The sequence below is a fragment of the Pinus tabuliformis genome, chromosome 6 (genome assembly GCF_031772625.1).
Source record: "Pinus tabuliformis cultivar Carrire ecotype Pingquan chromosome 6, CPIR1, whole genome shotgun sequence".
Lineage (NCBI taxonomy): Eukaryota > Viridiplantae > Streptophyta > Pinopsida > Pinales > Pinaceae > Pinus > Pinus tabuliformis.
In genome coordinates, this window is record NC_142292.1 from 1477200796 (window position 1) to 1477224311 (window position 23516).

At 39.0% G+C, this 23516-nt stretch overlaps 1 protein-coding gene across 3 annotated transcripts in view; it reads right to left on the minus strand.

Moving 5' to 3' along the window:
• The window catches only part of LOC149264212 (ribonucleoside-diphosphate reductase subunit beta), a 363007-nt gene that overhangs the window by 231077 nt on the left and 108414 nt on the right, over positions 1-23516 (minus strand). For all 3 annotated transcript variants that reach the window (XM_089427652.1, XM_089427649.1, XM_089427655.1), the window contains exons 7-10: positions 15468-15677; positions 15057-15190; positions 14605-14679; positions 14264-14335 (exon numbers count right to left, since the gene is read on the minus strand). In XM_089427652.1, coding sequence (XP_089283778.1) covers positions 14264-14335; positions 14605-14679; positions 15057-15190; positions 15468-15677 — 491 coding nt within the window. The remainder of the gene's footprint in view (positions 1-14263; positions 14336-14604; positions 14680-15056; positions 15191-15467; positions 15678-23516) is intronic.

The window sequence follows — 23516 nt, forward strand, 5'->3', positions numbered from 1 at the left end:
GTTGGATCTTCGTTCGGGATATCATCAAATCAGAATGAAGATTGAAGACATTCCGAAAACGGCATTTAGAACTCATGAGGGTCATTATGAATTTTTGGTCATGCCTTTTGGCCTTACCAATGCACCTTCAACATTTCAAGGTTTGATGAATTCAATTTTCAAACCATTCCTTAGAAAATTTGTGTTGGTATTTTTTGATGATATACTAATCTACAGCAAGTCTTGGAAGGATCATGTTGAACATGTTGACAAGGTGCTACAACTATTGGAGGAGAAACAATTATATGCAAAAAGATCCAAATGTTTCTTTGGAGTCCAGGAGGTGGAATATTTGGGTCATATTGTATCTCATGAAGGAGTTAAGGTAGACCCTAGCAAAATTAAAGCCATTAAGGAATGGAAAATCCCCACATCCATAAAGCATCTGCGAGGATTTCTTGGGTTGACAGGGTATTATCGCAAGTTCGTTAAGAATTATGGGAGAATAGCAGCACCTCTAACAACATTATTGAAGAAAGATTCATTTTCATGGACTCCGGAAGCAACAAAGGCCTTTAAACATCTTAAAGAGGCAATGTGCCAAGCACCGGTCTTAGCTACACCGGACTTCACAAAAACCTTTATTGTGGAATGTGATGCTTCAGGAAATGGAATTGGTGCTGTTCTAATGCAAGATGAAAGACCCATTGCTTTTGAAAGTCGTCCAATCAAGGGAAAGTTTTTAAGCAAAGCTATTTATGAGAAGGAAATGTTGGCAATACTCCATGCACTTAAGAAATGGCGACCCTACCTAATGGGAAGACACTTCAAGGTAAAAACGGATCATGATAGCCTTAAATACTTTTTAGAACAAAGATTATCCTCTGAAGAGCAACAAAAGTGGGTCACAAAGATGTTGGGTTATGACTTTGAAATCATCTACAAAAAAGGGAAGAAAATGTGGTGGCAGATGCACTCTCAAGAAAGGATGAGGATATGGAAGCATTGTTGTGTGCCATTTCTATTATCCAACCAGATTGGATAAACGAAGCAAAGGAGGAATGGAAGAATGACGAAGAAGTGTGGGCACTTATTCGAAAGCTACAACAAGATTCCAGTACTTCTGATACATTTAGCTGGCAAAATGATTCGCTATGGTACAAAGATCGCTTATACCTCTGTAAGAATTCCCAGCTAAAACAAAAGATTCTTATGGAATTGCACACTTCTCCCTTAGGAGGGCACTCAAGATTTTTAAAAACTTACCACAGAGTTAAGAAGGAATTTTTTTGGGATGGCCTTAAATCAGATATTCAAAAGTTTGTGGCGGAATGTTTGGTTTGCCAACAAAATAAAGTTGAAACAATTAAGACACCAGGTCTATTACAACCTTTATCCATTCCAAGCCAACGTTGGGAGGAGGTTTCAATGGATTTTATCACAGGTTTACCCAAGTCTGAGGGAAAGAGTGTCATCATGGTGGTAGTTGACAGACTTACCAAGTATGCACACTTTTGTGCATTATCACATCCATTTAAAGCCAGTACAGTTTCTACTGCATTTATGGAAACAGTTCAAAAGCTACATGGAAATCCAAAGATTATTGTAAGTGACAGAGATCCCATTTTCACTGGAAATTTTTGGACAGAATTATTTTCTTGTCTTGGTACTCAGTTAGCTCATAGCTCATCTTATCATCCTCAATCTGATGGGCAAACTGAGATAGTAAACAAATGTTTGGAAGGATATCTTCGTTGCTTTGTATCTGATAAACAGACACAATGGGTCAAATGGTTGCCTCTGGCTGAATGGTGGTATAACACTTCCTTCCATACAGCAACAAAAATGACCCCATTTATGGCACTTTATGGGTACCAACCACCATCAATCACATCATATTTAAGAGAAAATTCTAAGGTTCAGGCAGTGGAACATCACATCGAACATCAACAACAAGTCCTCCAACTCTTAAAGGATAACCTCGTGTTGGCACAAAATAGAATGAAACAACAGGCAGATCAACATCGCAGTGAAAGAAGTTTTGATGTAGGTGATTGGGTATTCCTACGGCTACAACCATATAAGCAAATGTCCCTAAAGCAAGCTAAGAAGGATAATAAATTATCACCAAAGTATTATGGTCCGTACAAGGTGTTGGAAAATATTAGTACTATGGCATACAAATTGGAGCTTGCTGCAGCTTCTTGATTGCACCCAGTTTTCCATGTTTCATGTTTAAAGAAGGTTATAGGCGACAAGCTCCCAATTCAAACAATATTGCCAGAACTTGACGAGGAAGGAAAAATTATATTGGAACCGGAAGCAGTCTCAGAAACAAGAACTCGACAGCTACGAAATCGATCAATTTCAGAGTATCTTATCAAGTGGAAGAACTTATCCGCTGAAGATTCCACATGGGAGGATGAGAATTTTATGCAGAAGTATCCAAAACTGCTCAAGCGTTGAGGACAACACTTTTTTGAAGGAGAGGGGCATGTTGGGTCCCTATAATACTAGTGATTACCCCATTACTATTGTAGTTATACCCCTTATTTATATTGTTGTGCCCCTATTACCCCCATATTGTTATTTTTGTGCCCCTTAGAATCCCTCTATTGTTATTTTTGTGGCTTTATATTATTATTGTTAGGTCGGCTGGATTATATTGTGACTCCTTAGACTCCTATATATAGAAAGGAGGTTTTGTCATTTGTATCATCCAAGAATTGTTCATTTATGTAATGTAAAGGAGGTTGCCCCCTCGAAGAGGCTGAATTCTAAGGCGTTGATCTTTCTTTTCTATCTTTTCTTGAGTTGGTTTCATAACAGACCAGCAACTCATGTAGGCTCAGAAGCCCAACAGACACATCTATTCATCATCAACATTTGTGTATAAATACAGGAGGTCTTTTCCTCATTTGCACACTCACTTTCATGACATCTCGCTCTCTCTCCTGCGCAGAAAAGAGGCTCTTCTCCTACTGCGCAGAAAGAGACTCTTCTCTTACACGTGTGGAAGGAAGGACGTAGAATTTAGGGCTACAACTGTAGATCGGAGGTTTGACCAGCGTTGACCATCAAACTCTCTCTCAGAACTGCGTTGTAGGTAGAACTTACTCTCCTTAGAAGGCCGCATTTTTCGGTGAAGGAATCAAGCCGATCCGACGGTCGATTTGAAAGATATTGTCTGCCCTAGTTGAGGGTTGATCTAGGGTTTGCTGCTGCTGATGTAAATCAGATTTATGTACTATTTCTCTCTGTTGAATTATTGAAGATAAAAGAAGATTTGATCAAAGGGTTTCCCCATATTGGGGTTTGTCCCTAGCTAGCTGCCACATCTTGTGTCTCTTGTCTTGGCTTGTTTTTCTGTCATTCGTTTAATGTTCTATCTGCACTTTACTTAATGTACATGTGATTGCTAATCCGTGGATAATAATAAGAAAAAGAATTAAACTGCTCTAAGCATGGAACATACCATAAATTAACATGGTATCAGAGTTGAGGTGAAGACAAAGCCCGAGCAAGAGCAATAGCAATCACCGAAGAGAAGATTGGCAAGGCTATCCTAAAAGAACTACGGGGTCCTCAACACTCTTCCCTGCCGAAAACAAGCTCCGTGAGAAGTCTAACTATCACGGATGGAAGATGTTTCTCGATCTTAGAAGATCAAGGAGTGTTGGACCACGTGAGAGAATATTGCTAAGCCTCCATCAAAGGCATTTGTTGCTGCTAGGAACAAATGGACCAAGGGGGAAGTAAAAGCTAAGAAGATCATCCGGGACTCTATCGACAAACGTTTGGTGGCCTACATCTCCGATCTGAACACCTCCAAGGAAATCTACAATAGACTGGTGAGTTTATTTAAAGTCAATGATGCAAATCAAGTTTTGTTTCTTAGAAATAAGTTGAAGGAAATTAAGAAGGGCGAAGATGAAAGAATGCAAGCATATTTCTTAAGAATCACCGAGATCAAGAACGATCTCCTATCTATTGGAGAAACTATTACTGATAGGGAAATGGCACTCTCAACCCTTGGAGGATTGCCATCCGAATGGTACGTGTTCAGGACTACTCTTCTCAACAATAACGTAATTCCTGGTTTCGAGGAATTAATGGCAAGATGCATTCAAGAAGAAACAAGGATAGAAGAGCAAGAAATGCCCATGCCTAAAGGTCCTCCTGCCACCTTTTCTTCTCATGCTAAGAAAAGAAATAATTCCGGGACTAAATCAAAAAGAAAGGCTAGACCTTAGGGTGGAAGAAAAGGACGATGTTACATTTGCGATAAAGTAGGTCAATATGCAAGGGAATGCCCTGATAGAAGGAACTCACACCAGGACGACGATCAAAATCCCTCTCATGGCAATCAAAGGAATGGCATATCTAATAGCAGAGGGAAAAGGAGTGCTGGAAATCAAGGAAGAGGACAACCATTCAAGAAGGCTAGAAATTCCAGGTATGAATCTAACACTGTTGACAATAAACAGGATGAATATTATCTACCAGTTGCTCTATCTACCTCTGCTCCTCCGGACTCGCTGGGAAATTGGCTTATTGATAGTGGTGCCTCAAGGCACTTCACTGGTTACAAAGAAGTTCTCCATAATCTGATAGAGAAAGAAACTAACCTGGAAATTGTCCTTGGAGATAATATGAAATATCCCGTGAAAGGTGTAGGCAATGTCTCTCTTAAATTGAATCAAGGTAATACGATCCACTTACAGGATGTATTATATGTACCTGACCTCAAAAAGAACCTAGTGTCCATCTCGGCAATGGAAGACAAAGGCTACAAGGTGACCTTCAGCGATGGCAAGGTACGTGTATGGAAAAACAATGTTAAAGATGCTTTTACTCTTGGGTTTCGAGTTGATTCATTATATTAGGCCGGTGGAAGTCCGCTAGATGTCATGTCTTGTGACACATCTCTTTAGTCCAAACTTTGGCATCGGAGGTTTGCCCACCTTCATTATAAAGCTCTACCCGATGTAAGACAAATGGTGACAGGGATGCCCGAATTCCGAGTAGAGAAAGAAGGTGTATGTCCGGGATGTGCCGAAGGAAAGATCAAAAGGGGACCATTCCCCTCAATCCAAAGCAAGACCTCCGATATATTACAATTGGTTCACCCAGACATATCTAGTATGATGCTTGTGAACTCCTTGGGAGGATATTCATATTATCTTACTTTTACAGATGACTATTCTCGAAAGACATGGATATACTTCTTGAAAAAGAAGGATGAAGTGTTCTCTTGGTTTCGACACTTCAAAGCCTTGATCGAGAATCAAACCGAAAAGAAGATCAAGATCTTAAGGACTGATAATGCAACTGAATATGAATCTAACGAGTTTCATGACTTTTGTAAAGAGGCTGGCATTAAGAGGGAGACTACTACACCATATACCCCTGAACAAAATGGTGTGGCGGAAAGGAAGAACCGTACGATTGTGGAAGCTATCTGTGCCATGCTCCATGATCAAAGACTTCCGAAGTTTCTATGGGCCAAAGCTGCAAACATCGTTGTATATGTACAAAACGAATGCCCTCATCAAGCATTGGGTTCCAAGACTCCTGAAGAAATGTTCACCGGTAAGAAACCTGACGTATCTCATTTTAGAATTTTTGGAAGCCCTGTATATTTTCATGTGTCGAAAGAGAAAAGGAATAAATTGGGTGCATCTGAAAAGAAAGGAATCTGCATGGGCTATGGTGAAAATACTAAGGGCTATAGAATCTATGTAGCCGGTCAAAGGGAAGTCATGATTAGTCATGATGTCACCTTTGACGAAGATATGGCTCTCAGCAAGGTGGACAATCTTCCTACTTTGAGGAGCTCTCAAGAAGCTAACACCAGGGAACCGAAAGAAAAAGATGATGTAACAATGCCCGATGTGGATGAACCCATAGATCCTATTGATCCACCTGAGCCTTCCTCTTCTAGGAAGAGGCCCTCTTGGCTTAGGGGGCTAGTCGATGATGTTGAAGGACACACTACACCTCGAGGAACCTTCTGTGAAAGTAAGAAACCTAACAGGTATTAGGGATACCTGACCATCATGAGCACGATCATACAAAATGAGCCTTCATGATTCTCAGATGACGTCAAGCATCAAGTATGGAAGGATGCTATGACCAAAGAATATGAGTCTATTATGAAGAATGATGTCTAGGAAGTAGTTCCCAGACCCTAGGACAAGACAATTGTCACTTCTAAATGGCTTTACAAGATAAAGAATGCAGCAGATGGAAGTACGGAAAAGTATAAGGCTTGTTTTGTCGCTCGTGGCTTCTCCCAAAAGGAAGGTATAACTATGACGAGATATTTGCACCTGTTGCCAAATATACCACCATCCACTCGATTATAGCCCTTGCGGCTTCACAAGGATGGAACCTACATCAGATGGATGTCAAGACCGCTTTCTTGCATGATTCGATCAAAGAAGAGGTCTACGTGGAGCAACCCGAAGGATTTGAGATGTATGATCGAAAATCTCATGTAAGCAGGTTGAAGAAGGCTCTTTATGGGCTGAAGCAAGCACCCCGAGCATGGTATGAGAGGATCGATAGCTACTTGATGAAGTTGGGATTCACTAGGAGTGAAGCTGATCCTAACCTTTACTTTAAGGTTGAAGATGACAAACCTCTCATACTGGTGCTGTATGTGGATGACCTCTTTCTAACAGGTGCAGACCCTCTCATTCACAAATGTAAGAGGGAGTTGGCTTCTGAATTTGAAATGAAGGACCTAGGACTAATGCACTGTTTCCTAGGACTTGAAGTCTGGCAGAAGCCAAGGGAAATTTTCCTATCTCAAGGAAAATATGTGGTGAACATATTAGAAAGATTCGGTATGGTGGACTGCAAGCCTGTAACTACCTCAATGGAGCTTGACTTTAAGAAGTTAAGCAGTAGCACTGCTGGACCTGTTTTACAAAATGCCATCGAGTATCGTCAACTTGTTGGAGCATTAATGTTCTTAGTGAACTCCCGTCCAGATATATGCTTCGCAGTCAACACGTTGAGTCAACATATGGTTGAACCTCACCACATACATTGGATTGGTGCCAAGAATTTGTTGAGATATCTTCGTGGCACAATTACTTATGGGTTAAGATACACTGTCGGAGATGTGAGACTACTTGGATACACTAATGCTGATTGGGCAGACAGTGTGGTGGATCGTAAGAGCACTTTCGGGTGCTATTTCTACTTGGGATCTACTTTGATATCCTAGATGAGCAGGAAGCAAAAGTCGGTGGCTTTGAGCACCGCCAAGGTAGAGTATATTGCTGCTAGCATGGCCACCTGTGAGGCAGTCTGGTTATGAAAGCTCTTCAGTGAGCTGTTTGGATTTACATTGGATACCTCTGTGACCCTGTGTGATAACCACAGTGGGATTTGTTTATCATAGAATCCTGTATTTCATGATCGCTCCAAGCATATCGATATCAAGTACCACTATATTCGAGATATGGTGCAGCGGGGAGCTATAAGGCTCCAACATATCGGTACAGATGAACAGGTCGCCGACATTCTGACAAAGCCACTAGGAAAGGTCATATTTTTTGACTTTCCAAGAACGACTTGGTGTCGTTCAGAAACCCTTTGATGAGGGTCCTATATGATGTAGGGAGTTCTTGGAGCTTTGGGGGGGGGGTGCGTGCAGGGTACTTCTTGGAGCGACATATGACCACAAGGTGACTCACCATCCCTTAGTGGTGTACATGTACATGGTAAAAGAATCAAAACTTTCTCGATGACACCCCGTGGCGCCTATGTAGCAGGATGATTAGTTCTCCTGTGAGGTCTAGATGATGTGTTCTCCATGACGACTATGTAGCAAGATGATTAGTTCTCCCGTGAGGTCTGGATGATGTGTTCTCCATGACAATTGTGTAGCAGAATGATTAGTTCTCCTGTGAGGCCTGGATGATGTGTTCTCCATGGCGATTGTGGAACAGGATGATTCGCTCTCGTGTGGGTCAGGATGATTAGTTCTCCGTGGCATCCATTGGACAGGATGATTCGCTCTCCTGTGGACAGGATGATTAGTTCTCCTGTCGAGGCATCCTACCCATGCAGTCTGGGACTCATGGGAAGTACCTCTCATCTAATCAATGAATGGGGAAATGAGGATAGGGACCATAGTAGTACCGACGGACACATCGTTGTATCTCCCGTACGCCCTATGCTAGGATGACCTTCATTGATCTAGGATCAATGATACGGGTCTGGGACCAATGGTAGGAGTTGTACCCACTATGACACTGACTTCGAGTCGGTTGAGGACTGGTCTGAGACCAGTGGTACACACTCTAAGACTAACTTTGAGTCAGTGGAGGATGGTAAGATACATCCTCGATCACTTCTTCTTCATAATTCGAGCAGAGCAAAGCAGATCATCACAAGGCAGAACAAAGCAGAGCAGAGCTGGGGTCAAGCTGTATAGGGCAGTGCATTTGATGGATGAATAGTAGTGACCGATAGACGAATTGCTGATGAAATTCTCCCTAGTTGAGAGGGAGTGTTAAAATTGGCAACTAGGGCCAACTCCATGTGGATCACCTTATTCATGGCTGATAATATTTTTCCTAGATTCCTCTCGTCGAGAGGTGTAGGATTGATCTAAAGATCATCCGATTTCGATAAGTATTTATGGAAATATGAATTTATTTTGATTATGGGAAAATTATCAGGTTGACCAACAACTCATGTAGGCTCAAAAGCCCAACAGATGCATCTATTCATCATCAACATTTGTATATAAATATAGGAGGTCTTTTCCTCATTTGCACTCTCACTCTCATCACATCTCTCTCTCTCCTATGCAGAAAAGAGGCTCTTCTCCTACTGCGCAGAAAGAGACTCTTCTCTCACACGTGTGGAAGGAAGGACGCAGAATTTAGGGCTACAACTGCAGATCAGAAGTTTGACCAGCATTGACCATCAGACTCTCTCTCAGAACTGCGCTGTAGGTGGAACTGACTCTCCTCAGAAGGCCGCATTTTTTGGTGAAGGAATCAAGCCGATCCGACGGTCGGTTTGCAAGATATTGTCTACCCTAGTTGAGGGTTGATCTAGGGTTTGTTGTTGCTGATGTAAATCATATTTATGTACTATTTCTCTCTGCTGAATTATTGAAAATAAAAGAAGATTTGATCAAAGGGTTTCCCCACATTGGGGTCTGTCCCTGGCTAGCTGCCACATCTTGTGTCTCTTGTCTTGGCTTGTTTTTCTGTCGATCGTTTAATGTTCTATCTGCACTTTACTTAATGTACATGTGATTGCTAATCTGTGGATAATAATAAGAAAAAGAAGTAAACTGCTCTAAGCATAGAACATACCATAAATTAACAAACTAGACTCTGCATCAGTCACTCTAGCATCTGAATGCATCTATTGCCACTAATCCATCCTGCTACTAAAATACTGTGGGCTCCCGTGGCAAGGTTCTGATTCAAGAGGTGGACCTCCTCAAGGATCTAGCCCATCTGTAGCACTCAGAGGCTACAATACCAAGTCACCCCATTTCACTCCCGGGAGTATGTCAGCATACATGGCAAAGTCTTCCTCCAACATGGAGGAAAGCATATCGATCTCTGTTGATGCTTCCTGTTGGTCCTACTTCTCCTCCTTGTCTGTCTTCCTGAAAGGACACTGGGTGTTGTAGTGGCCAAGCTCACCACATCTAAAACACTTGACTTTCGACAGGTCTTTCTTTCTCCTCTGCTGCCCCTGTCCATGACTGGGACCCTTCAATGCGAGGGCCACATCCTCCTCCTCCTTCACTTGCTTCAATCTGTTGCTGCTGCCATTGATTGAGCTCTTCACTAAGTCTCGCCTCAACTCTTCCTGCTGCAAATCGGCCCGCATCCGGTCCCACATTGGCAAGGTTTCTCTGCCCAAAATGCTTTGGGCGAATACTTGCCACTCCTTGGAGACACTGTTGAGTGCCAATTGTACTAGCTCTGTGGCTTGAGGTGTTACTCCAACAATTGACAGCTAATCCCGAATCTCCTGAATCCTGGTGAGGTAGGGGTCTATGTGTTCCCCCTTCTACACCCTGGTGCATCTCCACTTTTCCTCCAATTACATCTTCCGTTGCTCGGAAGTGCCTTGGTATAGTGTGGAAATCCCACATCTCCTTGGTCGTTCCCTGGCCCACTATGTGTGATACAATGTGATCTCAAACAACATCAAGAATCAATCTCTTTGCCCTCGCCATCTCCTTTCAATATTCCTTTAGTTGATTGGCATCTGTGGGGATAGCTACCACTACACCTATAAATGGCTTCATGCCATATACATCCAGAAGGAAGGACATCCTTGCCTTCCAAATGACATAGTTGGAAGCACCGTCCAACCTGTCCTGATCTCGTAGTCCGGCAGTGGCCAACTCAACCAAATAAGTCAAAATTCTCCTCTTCTCTTCTGCTTAGCTGCTGCTAGACTCTACATACTCCTTGGTGGAGTGAGTAAATCTGCTCACAACAACTATTGATCTGCAAGAGAGAATTGAACTTTTGAAGCTAGAAGTCCCTTGACGAAAATTTCCCTCAGTGTGTGCTCTTTCATCCTCCTAACGCTATTTTGGACTAGCAACTACTGCAAAATACTGCATCAAGCAAGAGATCTACTCTGCAAGGAAAATATTGGCTGCTCCCTCTGCCTCTGGTAATCCACGAACTGGAGAAATCTGATTTCTTTGTCGCTCTCTCAGAGAAATCAAATTTTCCTCAAGAAATTAGCCCTCTTGGCCAAGAAAATGCACTGCCTCTAAGGGTTTCGAACTATTGCTTACGCAGGGCTACGAAATTCCTCTTCCCTTCTGCCACTGAGCTCTTCGACTTACAATCTACGTTGTGATACCATGTGAAAAATCGATCACCTGATTCTATTGCAGAAACTGATGTTATTTCTTCTATTTGTTAATTTAATTAAACAAATTATTTGTTGTGTGCTACAGAAAATATCGAAACAAATACACTACAACCTTCACAAAACAAATACTGCGAAAGAAATAAAAACGCTAGAAGAAATAGATGCACACACACAATATGGCACCTTTATTTTTGGACTAAATCCCCAGAAAAACCTAACTCGGGAAAACCGGTGCAGCAACTGAGGGTTTTAATATTATGCAGTGGTGAAAATCTAAATACAAACTATGGATGCTTAAACTATCAATCCAAGCAAAGAAATAACTAACAATAATAACTAGTGAGAAAAATTTCTCACTCCACAGGTGATCCCACACTGACCTCAGCTCGAATTGAGTTGCTCCTTACTCCCTCTGCACAGTCACTGCGTCAGCCTACGCAGCTACTACGTCCCACAAGCTTGGAACTGCATCTCCTCTCACTATCTCGTATGTTGTGGTCTGGGAAACTAATACTCTTTGCCTACGGACCCTCTGCCTAGCTTCTGGCTCAGAATTTCTCCTTCTCCCCAGCAAAACGGATATTTGCCCAACATCTTCAGTATAATGGTGATAAGAGGAAATAATCATAGAGGCATGAGTTAACCCTTTCCTCGGCCTAGATTTTCCACCCCTCCAGCGCGCCTTTTACTTTAATGATTTTCTTTCTTTCATGCATAGCTTGGGTAACCAACTTGCTTTATGCTTTTCCAATACCCCTTGTAGATGTAGCAATTTATCGCTCATCAGATTTGGGACATTCATAAGTTCTTTTATTTACATAGAGTATGAAATCCTTAGGAACCGGGTTATGGCTAATGAGAGGGGTGGTACTCATGCTAGGCTTTTTCCCATGTGCTTTTCACATGTCCCGACTATCTTTTGCATTTTCCATTTTCTTTCAATTTGCGCTTCATAGTTCATATGTTTTTCATCTTTCTTTCAGCTGCATCAACCTCTTAGGAAAAGTTTCCAAGCCCTAACTCAGAGATGTGGATATAGAGCACCAATCCCAATGACCAATGACAATCAACCCAAAGAATGAAAGTGAATATAAGCAAATGATGGAAAGTGGTAAGTATGGGTTACCTTGGGCACACTTATGTCAATCAGTCTCTCCTATTAGTGCCCCTTGTAAACAATGGAAGAAAAAGAAAGGCATTAGGGGAGGTCACATTGGACTAAGGGTAAACGCTAATCTCCCAAGTATACTCACTATCCCGATTCCATATTAATATGCCCTAACATTAATGAAAGAATATGCTTAGAAAAATGGCTAGAGTACCTTTTGATAGATGACCCACCTTCCTTCAAGAAGTATGGTAGATGGGAGAGAGCACTGGCCGGAACATAGGTGAAGAACTTTAAAGCAAAGCTATCTGTGGATCATCATAAGGCTGTTGGTTGGTTCGCTGATCAATTGAGGGGGAGGGGGAATTTTCTCCTAGGGGTTACCTAATTTTGGTGGGTAACACTACTTATTAGGAATCCTATATTTTCTCCGGCTTATAATTTTTTCCTTATGCTTTTATTCCCTTTTTTCATACACTTAAATAATATATACCAATAACCTTATCCCATATTAAAGTTATATTTGTGAAATTAATAATCAATTAGAATAGAAAGCACAGATTTTCTTTCCACTACAATGCAAATCTGATTTCCTCCAACCATCACATTTATTTAAACCGGCGCAAATCCTCGATTGCCCTTGTCCTGCTGTATATCTTCGCTTCCAATAATAGCTTTATGGCAACCACAGATCGGACAACCTTCTCTTCTAAATCATGACAGAAAGTAGTGGGTAATAGGGCCGTCTTTCACTGGTATTTCACGTTCTTCTAAATGTTAGAATGGTTGATAGCCTGTTGTGGCCTAATAGGAACAGATATCGCAATGACTTTGTAATGCACACTAGCCAGTCCAGAAGGTTAATAGGCTGTTTCCTTGGAATCGTCAACAATGTTTGCTGGCCACTGCCAATTCATGACAGATTCTTTTGCTGGTTCGCGATTGCCCTTTATCGTGGCTGTTCCTTTACATTGGGTTTGCTGATCCAATAATAGGGATTTGGAATGGCGGAAATATTTAAGCATCTATTCAACAATTCTTCCTTCCGGCTTAGCAATTATTTCTAACCAAATATTGTGGTCCTTCAAATCGCAGTCAATGCATCAGACTTACTCCAGAATAGCTATTGTGGTTATTAAGTAGTGATATTTATAATTATTTCATGTTGCAACACCTAAATTCTGACTGCTGTAATATTACGATAATTTTCTGAATCATATGTAACTTCAATGGTGATTTCTGGTTTCTTCAAGCTTGTAGCAGAACAATTATTTCTTCAACGACAAAATTTTAATGGTCAAGGGTTTTTATATTTTTGGTCAAAGACTGGAAGCAGAGAAACTCTACCAAAATTTAATGTGGTCAAAAAGCCAATATTTTTGTTGCCAAGGGAAACGAGATTTGACCAAAGGTCTAGTGGCCAACGACTGAGATCAGAATTGCTCTGATACCAACTATGACAAACAATTTGGTTCACCAATTAAATATCCAAAGTATTTCAATCAGAATAAAGAAATCCATAAGGATAATAAATAATTTATAGAAATGCATGAGATTGAACATGTATAGGATGATAGAATACAATGCAGGGGCCATTATACGTTATAAATACCAAGAAAGGGTTGCCTTTTCACTTTGAGATGCATCCTTTTGTCTTTTTGTTAAAATGTCTTTTCGTTATTTAACAATTATATATATATATATATATATCAAGCATCAATAGCCCTCGACACCCTCAGGGGTTAGGCTCCAATTTGAGCCGGTGGGGCCGATCCCTAAGGAATCTACCCAGGACCGTTTCTGTGGATGTAGCGGTCACTGATCTCCAGAGTCCATGAACCACATCCAACAAATATATATATCAAGCATCAGCTTGTGGTACTAACAAGGTGTGTAAGAGATGTGTTTATTGGATAAGTTAGAATTTAAATCAATGGTAAAAAGGCTAAATATTACACTCTTTAGGCAACATTAATTCCCATCCTCCTGGTGAGTCAATGGTCAAGCAACTGGTTCGTGATGTGACTTGTTCTACATCAACGATTTGAATTATATGTCATGCAGTTGAGATTTTTACACTTTTTACAGATTGCTTGGCCCAAATAAGTTGGGTACGTTTGGACAAGCAGCTATGTTGAATACGACCATTAAGGGAGAGCATTAGAGTCTCTATCATAACACATTACACATTTGCAATAATATCAATGAAGCGTCTCTCTTATCTGATATGGAATGTCTGCAATTGTGTATGTGGTCCTTACAGAACTGTACTCTCATCTAGGGAATAAATACCTGACAATTATGACCAGCCAATTCTGTTGCCCTTCCAGCTATTAGATTGTACAGTAGCAGTTCATTTGGAGCCTGACACAACAATTCAAAAAACATTAGCTCCTGCACACATTTTGACATCATCAATTGGATAGGACCATCATGGAAATGAATGCCAAAACTGCACAAGTATACTTCTAACTTCTTACAGTATAATCTCAATTGTTATTGCAAGGCTTCACTATGGTGAAAATTGGAGATACAAAAAATGAGGACCACAATCAAACACTAAGTGAAAAGCTAGTTAAAGCAAATAATCATTCAGAGTCCAATAATCAAATGCAGATAGATCATAAGCTGACCTCATTTGAGCTGCAGACAAGTTGAGCCAATCCATTAGGATGAAATCTGACATCCAGAACCTTCTGAACACCTTGCTGGAAAACAAACACAGATGAACTCAGGATAATTCGAATGGTGACTGCCAGATCTTGTTCTTGGGATTAACCAAAGGACTTCAATAGAAACAAATCTAAGTATCAGTCTACAATGAAATCAGAAAGGCAAAATGCTTACGTAATCCAAATCAACCTCCTATTGACAGACCCAAATAAAAACAAGCAACTGATTTCTTATCAATCAATATTTATTGAAGTTCAAAGGAATCTTGCAATCAATAAGGGAAAGCAATTAAGCTATAGGGAGAAAAAAATACTACTGAGCTTCAACAACGCCTGACAATAAAAACCTTCAGTAATCTATTGCCAAAGCCTAAGTAAATTTTGCGGTAAACATCACATATTCACAAACGTACATCCATTCTTCCAAGAGGCTGTGCGAGAGCTACACTTGATGTGTAGGCACTCCAAGTTGGGATCCATGAGGAATATGTTTTTCGCTCCAACCATACTGCTGGCCCTTCAAATTGTTTACCAAGTGAATCCCAACCTGGAACAATACAGATCCTAAGGGTCAGTTAATCTGAGAATGAAGAACATTTATTCTAACACATTGTCAGTTTTTTGTTAGAAGAGTATTTCCTTCAGGAGTTACGGATCTAAATCTACAAGCACAAATATAACTAGATTAAGACCCATTGCATTCATAGACGACATCACATGGCTTCTGTCTCATTCAAAAACAAACACAACCAGCTACCAGTGTTATCACATTAACTCAAGACAAACTCTCATAAAGAAATATTTGCTTTTAGCAAAAACAATACCTTCAAATAATGATCTCCACTTTTGCTGACGCCTTCCACAATATCCTTTAGGACTAGATGTCAAAGGGCAACTTAAACCTCCTTCTTGACCCTGCAGGCACTTAACAATATTTGGCCTATATTGTGTAGTAAAAGCCTGATGTTCTGCCTCTTGTGAGCTTGTCTGAGATTTATCCACACAACTGTCAGTGTCTCTCCCTCGAAGAATATCTGGCAAAGGGACCAACATTCTTGTCAGTTAAATAGCCGGCAAAATCACAAATAGAAAATCAGCATTGAAAAATGTTGACATTGGTTTTGAAATGATGTGAAATAAATTCTTGCCCAGTGAATTATCATTAAAAGGTACCAATCATTGTCAAACAAATATCACAAGGTAGTAGAATTATAGTTATCCATTTGGATTGGACGTTTTTTTATAGTTTTCAAACAGGTTTGTCCATTAAACACACCCACTTTTCCCTCCAAATTAAACCTAGCCCCGCCCCTCTCTTTGAATCAATATATGGCCCAAAAAATGATCAAGACCAAGAGAATCATCAACCAAACAAAGGAAAAATGGAATATATATATATATATATATATAATGTATGTATATATTTATATATCCTTAGTGGATTTTCCTCTCCTCTCCTATTCGGATTAAGTTTGTCCATTAAACAAACCCACTTTGCCTTCCTACAAAATGAACCTAGCCCCACCCCTCTCTTTGAATCAAAATATGGCCCAAAACATGATCTATGGCCAAAAGAATTATCAACTATACAAAAGGAAAAAAGAAAATGCAGAAAAAATAATTGTAACAATAATAATCAAGATCAAGGGCAAGATGGCAGTAGACCTATTAACATTAATAGTGTTGGGGCAATAGACCTCACAACAATAGTAATGGTGAGGACAACAGGAACCAAAACCAAAGTAATCAACCCATGCAAGGAGGTCAAAAACCAAAGATTTCCTTGTATGATCTGTGCCACCAACAACATCTTTGTCTTTCCATTACTGAAGTACAATGATTATGGTCCCAATCCCAACGAATTACTCCTCCTCAACAATCTACAGTTCTCCAAAACTATTTACCTCCACAATAACAAACGGTTGCAAACACTTTGTTTCACAAACTGCATCAACTAATGGTTGCAAACACTTTGTCTTCACAAAATGCATCAATGTCATTCAATCCAACCCCCATGATCGGCAACCCAACTGACCATCAAATCCTCATGTGTGACCATGATGTGCTACTTTCAATGCATACTCATACTTTTGAGGCATAGAATTAAGGATATTATAATAACCAGACAACCACTCCACATTCAAATGGACTTTTACATATAGAAAATCCACTAATTTCTCCAACACTTGACAAAGAAATGTGCATAACCCTCATGCTAGGGCTACCCACAATTACAATTACAACATATTGCATTTAAATTTTAAACTCCATATTGATCACTTTGGACCGATCACCCACCAAAAGTGTGTAACCCATAGGAGAATTTGTTTCTCCTCATTTGTCAAATAGCCAACCAATAGCCCTATGATGGCCCACATATAGCTCACATCAGAAGACTCCACTTATGCTCTGGTCAATGCTCTCTCTAATCAAACATGCTTCTTGAAGGATGGTGGACCATCTATTGGAAGGTGTTGACCACTATGTGTCGACTACTCATTAGCAGTACACCCCCTTTTTCACAAAAGGGATAGCACTTGAGCAACGTGTCCGTGCCTATCATCATCAACCCGACCATATTGTTTTGTAAACCCAGTTTGCATGTGTGAATTGTAAATAATCTTAGCAGAGCTGAGTCATGTATGTAAATTGCCTAGGTGGACCTAATTTTCTAGTGATAATCTACGTTTCGTAAGGTTTTTTGTCTCACCGATCCATGATCAGCAGAGTTTTCCTTCAGCCTAACCCCAAAGCCGGAATGAATTTTGTCATTAGAATCTTAGGGGAATCCTAGAGCGTTGACCTGCTAGATTACAGTTGTGTCGCAGAACTGGGTGGTCTATGAGGGTCTATGTCAAATGGGTTTTCCCCCTTGAGATGTAAAATTGTAAAAGTCATGATGTAAAGTGTCTTGAGGGTTAGAAAATGTTTTAATCCCCTCATAAGTCATAAGTCCTAGGTCCTAGTTGATTTTTCCAAAGGCTAAGTTCGAGGATCTATTTAAAAATTGAAAAAATAAAAATAAAATATATATATATAAAAGATATAAATAATAAAAAAAAAAAAAAAAAAAACTAAAAAATAAAAATAAAAAATTTAAATAAAAAATAATAATAATAAATAAAATAAAATTTAAAAAATAAATTAAAAAATAAACAAAAACTTGAAAAATAAAATAAAATAATAAAAGTCAAACTTTTGAGTAAATAAATGCAGAATTTTAATTGTTTAATATATAAAAATGCATTTAAAAATTCGACAGATGAGATTAAAAGAAATCTTGATCCTCATCGACGGTCGAGATTAGTTTGACATGGATCACTCGAACTAGCTGTTGGGAATTTTTCCTTTAAATAGGGTGCTAGGGGTCATTTCAGATCAGATTGGATCTGAGAGTCTGGTGCTAAAGAAAGCTCTCTTGTAGTCATTTTTTGTGCAATAAAGAAAGACTTTGGGGTTGAAAATCTTGCTGGTGTTACTCTTCTGAAAATGCTGTAAGATGATTTATTTTTCTGCATAATTTTATTTTCAGTTATTGATTTTAGCTTGATGAAGATTGATTCAGGCACAGGTATCTTGTCTGATCTCTGGGGTTTGAATGATAGTTTAGATCCTGAAATATAATGGCAGGTATCTCCATTTGATCTAGGTTTCACTATTGTTTTCTCCCTCTATGTTAATAGTTGATTTTAAGCTGTGCAGGAAATCTTAGTTTTGAGTTTACCAGGCGTTAGAGGAAGTTCTCGGCTGAACCAGCCAACTCTCAGATTGTGTTTTCTGAAAGAACCCAGCCAGTTTTAATCCCGGGCTTATCATCTGAAATTTTTTAAGAATGCATGCAGGGTCTTCTAAAGCACCTCACATTAAAATTGAAATTCTAAAAATATAACTGTAGATTATTGACAAATCTGGCTGCTAAAGAGCCTTAGATCTGTAAATACTGTAAATTCGTAGCTGGTTTGAAGGGTTTTATTTTCATTTTCTGCACATATTATTTTTGGGTGTTTGTCTCTCCATTACAGGTTGCAGGGTTTCTGAAGATTTCCGAGGATTTATCTAAGCTGCTTTGCAGTCTAAGGGTTTTTCGAATGTTTTAAATCTGGAAGAAATCCTACGAGGGTTTCATTGATAATTTTGAAGCACAAGAGTGAATATCATTTGCTGGAGTTTGAAATATTTTTCTGGGGGCTGCAAAATCGTTTTTTTTTTAAACCTCACTCCATCTGCGCGTTACATCATTACTGCGTGTAATTCTGAAATCTCCAAGCTTGCAGCTCCTCCCTATTTCTTCCGCAAGCCTGCAGCTTCCTTTCATTGATTTGCTATTTGGCTCGCCTCCACGTATCCCTCTTCCCACCATCTCCACGTTGCGTTCAACTATACAAACCCACGCCGCTTTCATTCACGCTGCCTCTTCACGCATATCTATCCACCGCTCTCTTCCACATCGCATTTCACTGCTGCCATACTTACGCTCCTCAGCAACCCACAGCGGCTTCATCCCAGCTTCACGTTGCCTCTCTCCCTGCAAAACAGATCAAAAGACTCACGCAAGTTTCTATTCCCGCTGCCATATCCTACGTTGTTCCTCACACAGCCAGCTCTCGCATCAATCCGCATCAACCCTCACACATATGCTGCTGCCTGCAACTAGCCCTCCGTGCATTTTCGCGTGAGCTCACCCATCCTCGTCCCCCATCGCAAATCTGTTTATCGCCGTCACCTGCACACAACAATACAAATAAAAAGCTTTTTCTATGCGTGGGTAAGTTTTTTTTTTTAGCGTAAAACATTTGATTTCATGTTTTCTTTTGTAAGTATATACATTAAATTAGATTTTGTTTGGTTCTTAGGTTAGAATAGATTTCGATTTTTTTTTAAGTTCTGTTTTATGAATTCATAATTAAAAAATAGAAAAACAAATAAAAGTTAGGTTTTATGCTCTCTATTTAGCAGAGTTTGGTCTCCCTATTTTGATTTTGATTTATAGTTAGGTTAGCTTTAATCAATAATAAAAATAAAAAGAAAAAATAATAAAATTTTAGATTTAATTTAGGTTTTAGATTTGAATAGTTTAGAATTTAAATTAAATAAATAAATAAATATGATTTTGGGTTATGTTTTGGTTTTCCATTTTAATTTAGTTTGGGGTTTAGATATATTCGAGTTTCATTTTATTTTTCTTAGTTAGATCTTTATTTGGTTTAGTTTTAGATTAGATTTTATTTTTGTTTCATTTTGAATTTAAAATTTATAAATCATAAAAAATATAAAAATTATAAAATCATAAAAAGTAATAGGAGTTCCTTTTAGTTTACTAGATTTTAGTTTTATTTAGGTTTTTAGATTTATTTAGTTTTGTTTAATTTTTGGGATAAAAATAAAAAATAAAAAATTTAGCAAAAAAGCGAAAAATCATTTTGGTGACTTTTGTGGTATTTTCCTATAGCTAAATGCACTTAATGTTCATTTTGAAGTTAGCTATGTAAAAGTGATAACTAGTTAGCATTTGAAATTATGTGGCTATTTCAAGCATTTAATCCTTCGAATTTTAATTGCTGGAATGACATTATTGAGTTTTAATTGTTGGATCACTATTAAAGCCTTGTGCGTATATCGAATATCTTGCATTGCTTGAGTTATCTGATGGTAGATGAATGTTAATGAGTTCATATTTCTGCAGTATTTGATAAATAATCATTTAATCATTAAAGGCACTGGTCTATTAGTTTAATAAAATCAATTTAGTGTTGGTTTCCTTTTGTGTCTCCCAACCCAACTGATTCACAGTTGGTCATCCATTTTCCTATAGGGTCTACCCCCCTTAGGCACGGGAGACAGGCTTAAACGGAGAGATCGGGGATCAGGGTGACAGCCCCCGGTCTGAGCGTTGTCGTGACAATCCGTGCGACAACATTTTTTGGCGTCGTTTCCGGGGACATTTTATTCTCGGTGTTTCAACGACTTTTTATCATTCATCGTTCATCTTTCTATCATTCGTTTGAGCCGGCAACGCCAACATTTTTTGGCGTCGTTGTCGGGGATAGAGTTTTTCTGGCCCTGGCGTTTCAACGACATTTTTCATTCTTTCATCTTTCGCATATCTCATTTGAGCTGGCAGAGTCAACATTTTTTGGCATTATTTGAATCTTTTCATCACCTTATCTTTCGTCATATCAGCAACTACTCTTTAGTTCGTTTTTTGTTTAGGTGGCGACTCCATTTCTTTTCATTTACTTTCCCAGACAAGAAGCCTCTCTCATATCAGCTTGTTGGTTACTTTTTGGATCCTAGAATTTGACTCATTGTTCAAGTGGCGACTCCACTTCTTTCATTTATTAATTTTCTTGAGCAGAGATCTCATTCTATCATCCATTTGGTCCCTCGTTATTCATCATGGATTATTCGTTTAAACCATGTCATTTTACTGATGATCTCCATGATATTCCGAAAGTGGCCATTTCTAAATTACCTTTGTTCTCAAGTGGTGATTCAGTGGCTGTTAAAAGACATCTAGGCTTGTTTACTCATATAATGATCATATATTGTAGACCCCCTCAGTATAATCATGAAGATGTCAAAATGCGTCTTTTTGTCTTTTCTTTAGAGGGTGATGCTTTGAATTGGTTTAACAGTTGTCCTAAGGATTCTTTCACTTCTTTACAAGACATTGTCAACGCTTTTAGAGATAGATATGGTTATCCAGATAGCTCGCCTTGTGCCCCTAAAATTGTGCAACAGAATGAAAGTAATCTTATAAAACGTCCAGCTGTCGGTGAAAGATTCCAAGACAATTCTTCATATCAAAATGTGTCGTCCACCTGTACCATTGCAGATCAAATCCATGAGAGTGGAAACGCAGGGACAAATGACAATGAAAAGGAAGATCAAAGGCAAATTATACAAGAACTAATGCTACTGGTAAAAAATATGGAGATCAATCAAACTAATTATGCCAATGATGTGAGAACTTTACGCACCCACCTGGAAAAACGTAATAGGGAGATGGAAATCATGCAAAATCAGCATACTAAGGAAATTGAGGCCATGAAGATTAATCATGACACAGAAATTAGTTTTATGCAAAGCAAGATGTCAGGCTTAGAGGAAAATATGACGACCATGAAAGCTAATCATGATAAGGAAATTAATTCTATGCAAAACAAGTTATTAACTATGGATGAAGAACTGACTATCATGACATTCGATCACAATAATCAGTTGGCTACCATGCAAGCAAATCATAAGGAAGAGATAAACTCTATGCAGTATTACTTGATGACCATAAAGGAAAAGAACGATAAAGTAATAAAAGATATGGAAGAAGACCATGCCAGGCAAATCAGTGCTATAAAGGTTGAACACTCTAGTCAGATAGATGCCATTAAAATACAGGTTCAGAAGTTTCAACAATGGTCAGAGGATGAAAGAAACCAAAGAATGTCAATAAATCAGGAGCCTCCTTATCTGTTACAGCCAGCTCCATCATATTATGAAGTCCTTTGTTCCATTGAAAAGTGGATAATTGAAGATGACCTGGATAAAAGGGAAATTAATAATCAGATTGATGCTCACATGGTTAATCCACCAGTCATAGAAGATCAAGTTATAACTCATGGCACCTGTGAGATTGATCCATCATCCTTGACAGGGCAGGTGCAAAATGAAGAAAGACATGTCACACAAATCTTACATACTACATCTGAGAGCTTTGAAGCAGAAAGTTCCATGTCATCAGTGATACAGCGTGCCACGAAGAAAAAACGCAAGAGAAAGAAAATGAGAAAAAGATTTGATGCATCAGACGGCCGCGAGCAGCTTGACTTTCGGATAGGAAAAAGTCCTACCATATGCAGAATTGGACATGGCACATCCGACAAGCAGCCGACAAATTTGCCTGAAAGCAGACAAATGCTCAATATACACTATACTGAACACATCTGATGCCATGGGGCATCCTCTGTATTTCTAACCTTACTCCTTGTTTTTTCAACATTTTCATTTCTGTTTTAAGATTAGATTTGCTTTTCTAGATAGTTAATAAATGAAGAGCTTATATCTTTCATGTGCTTAATGTTATGTGATGATTTTTTTGGACGGACACTACCTATATTTTGTTGTGTGTTGCATGGATGCAGATTCTGGATTCTCACATTCCTACAGTGCAGCAACGTGTTCCCAAGTGGAGCCAGATGTTGACCACTATGTCTCAACTACTCATTAGCAGTATACCCCCTTTTTCGCAAAAGGGATAGCGCTTGAGCAATGTGTTCGTGCCTATCATAATCAGCCCGATCATATTGTTTTCTAAACCCAGTCTGCATGTGTGAATTGTAAATAATCTTAGCAGAGCTGAGTCATGTATGTAAATTGCCTAGGTGGACCTAATTTTCTAGTGATAATCTACGTTCTGGAAGGTTTTTTCTCTCACCGATCCATGATCGGCAGAGTTTTCCTTCAGCCTAACCCCAAAGCCGGAATGAATTTTGTCATTAGAATCTTAGGGGAATCCTAGAGCGTTGATCTACTAGATTACAATTGTGTCGCAGAACTGGGTGGTCTATGAGGGTCTATGTCAAATGCGATTTCCCCCTCGAGATGTAAAATTGTAAAAGTCATGATGTAAAGTGTTTTGAGGGTTAGAAAATGTTTTAATCCCCTCATAAGTCCTAAGTCCTAGGTCCTAGGTGATTTTTCCAAAGGCTAAGTTCGAGGATCCATTTAAAAATTGAAAAAATTAAAAAATAAAACATATAAATAATATAAAAAAATTAAAAAATAACTAAAAAATTTTAAAAAATAATAATAATAATAATAATAAAATAAAATAAAATAAATTAAAAAATAAACAAAAACTTGAAAAATAAAATAAT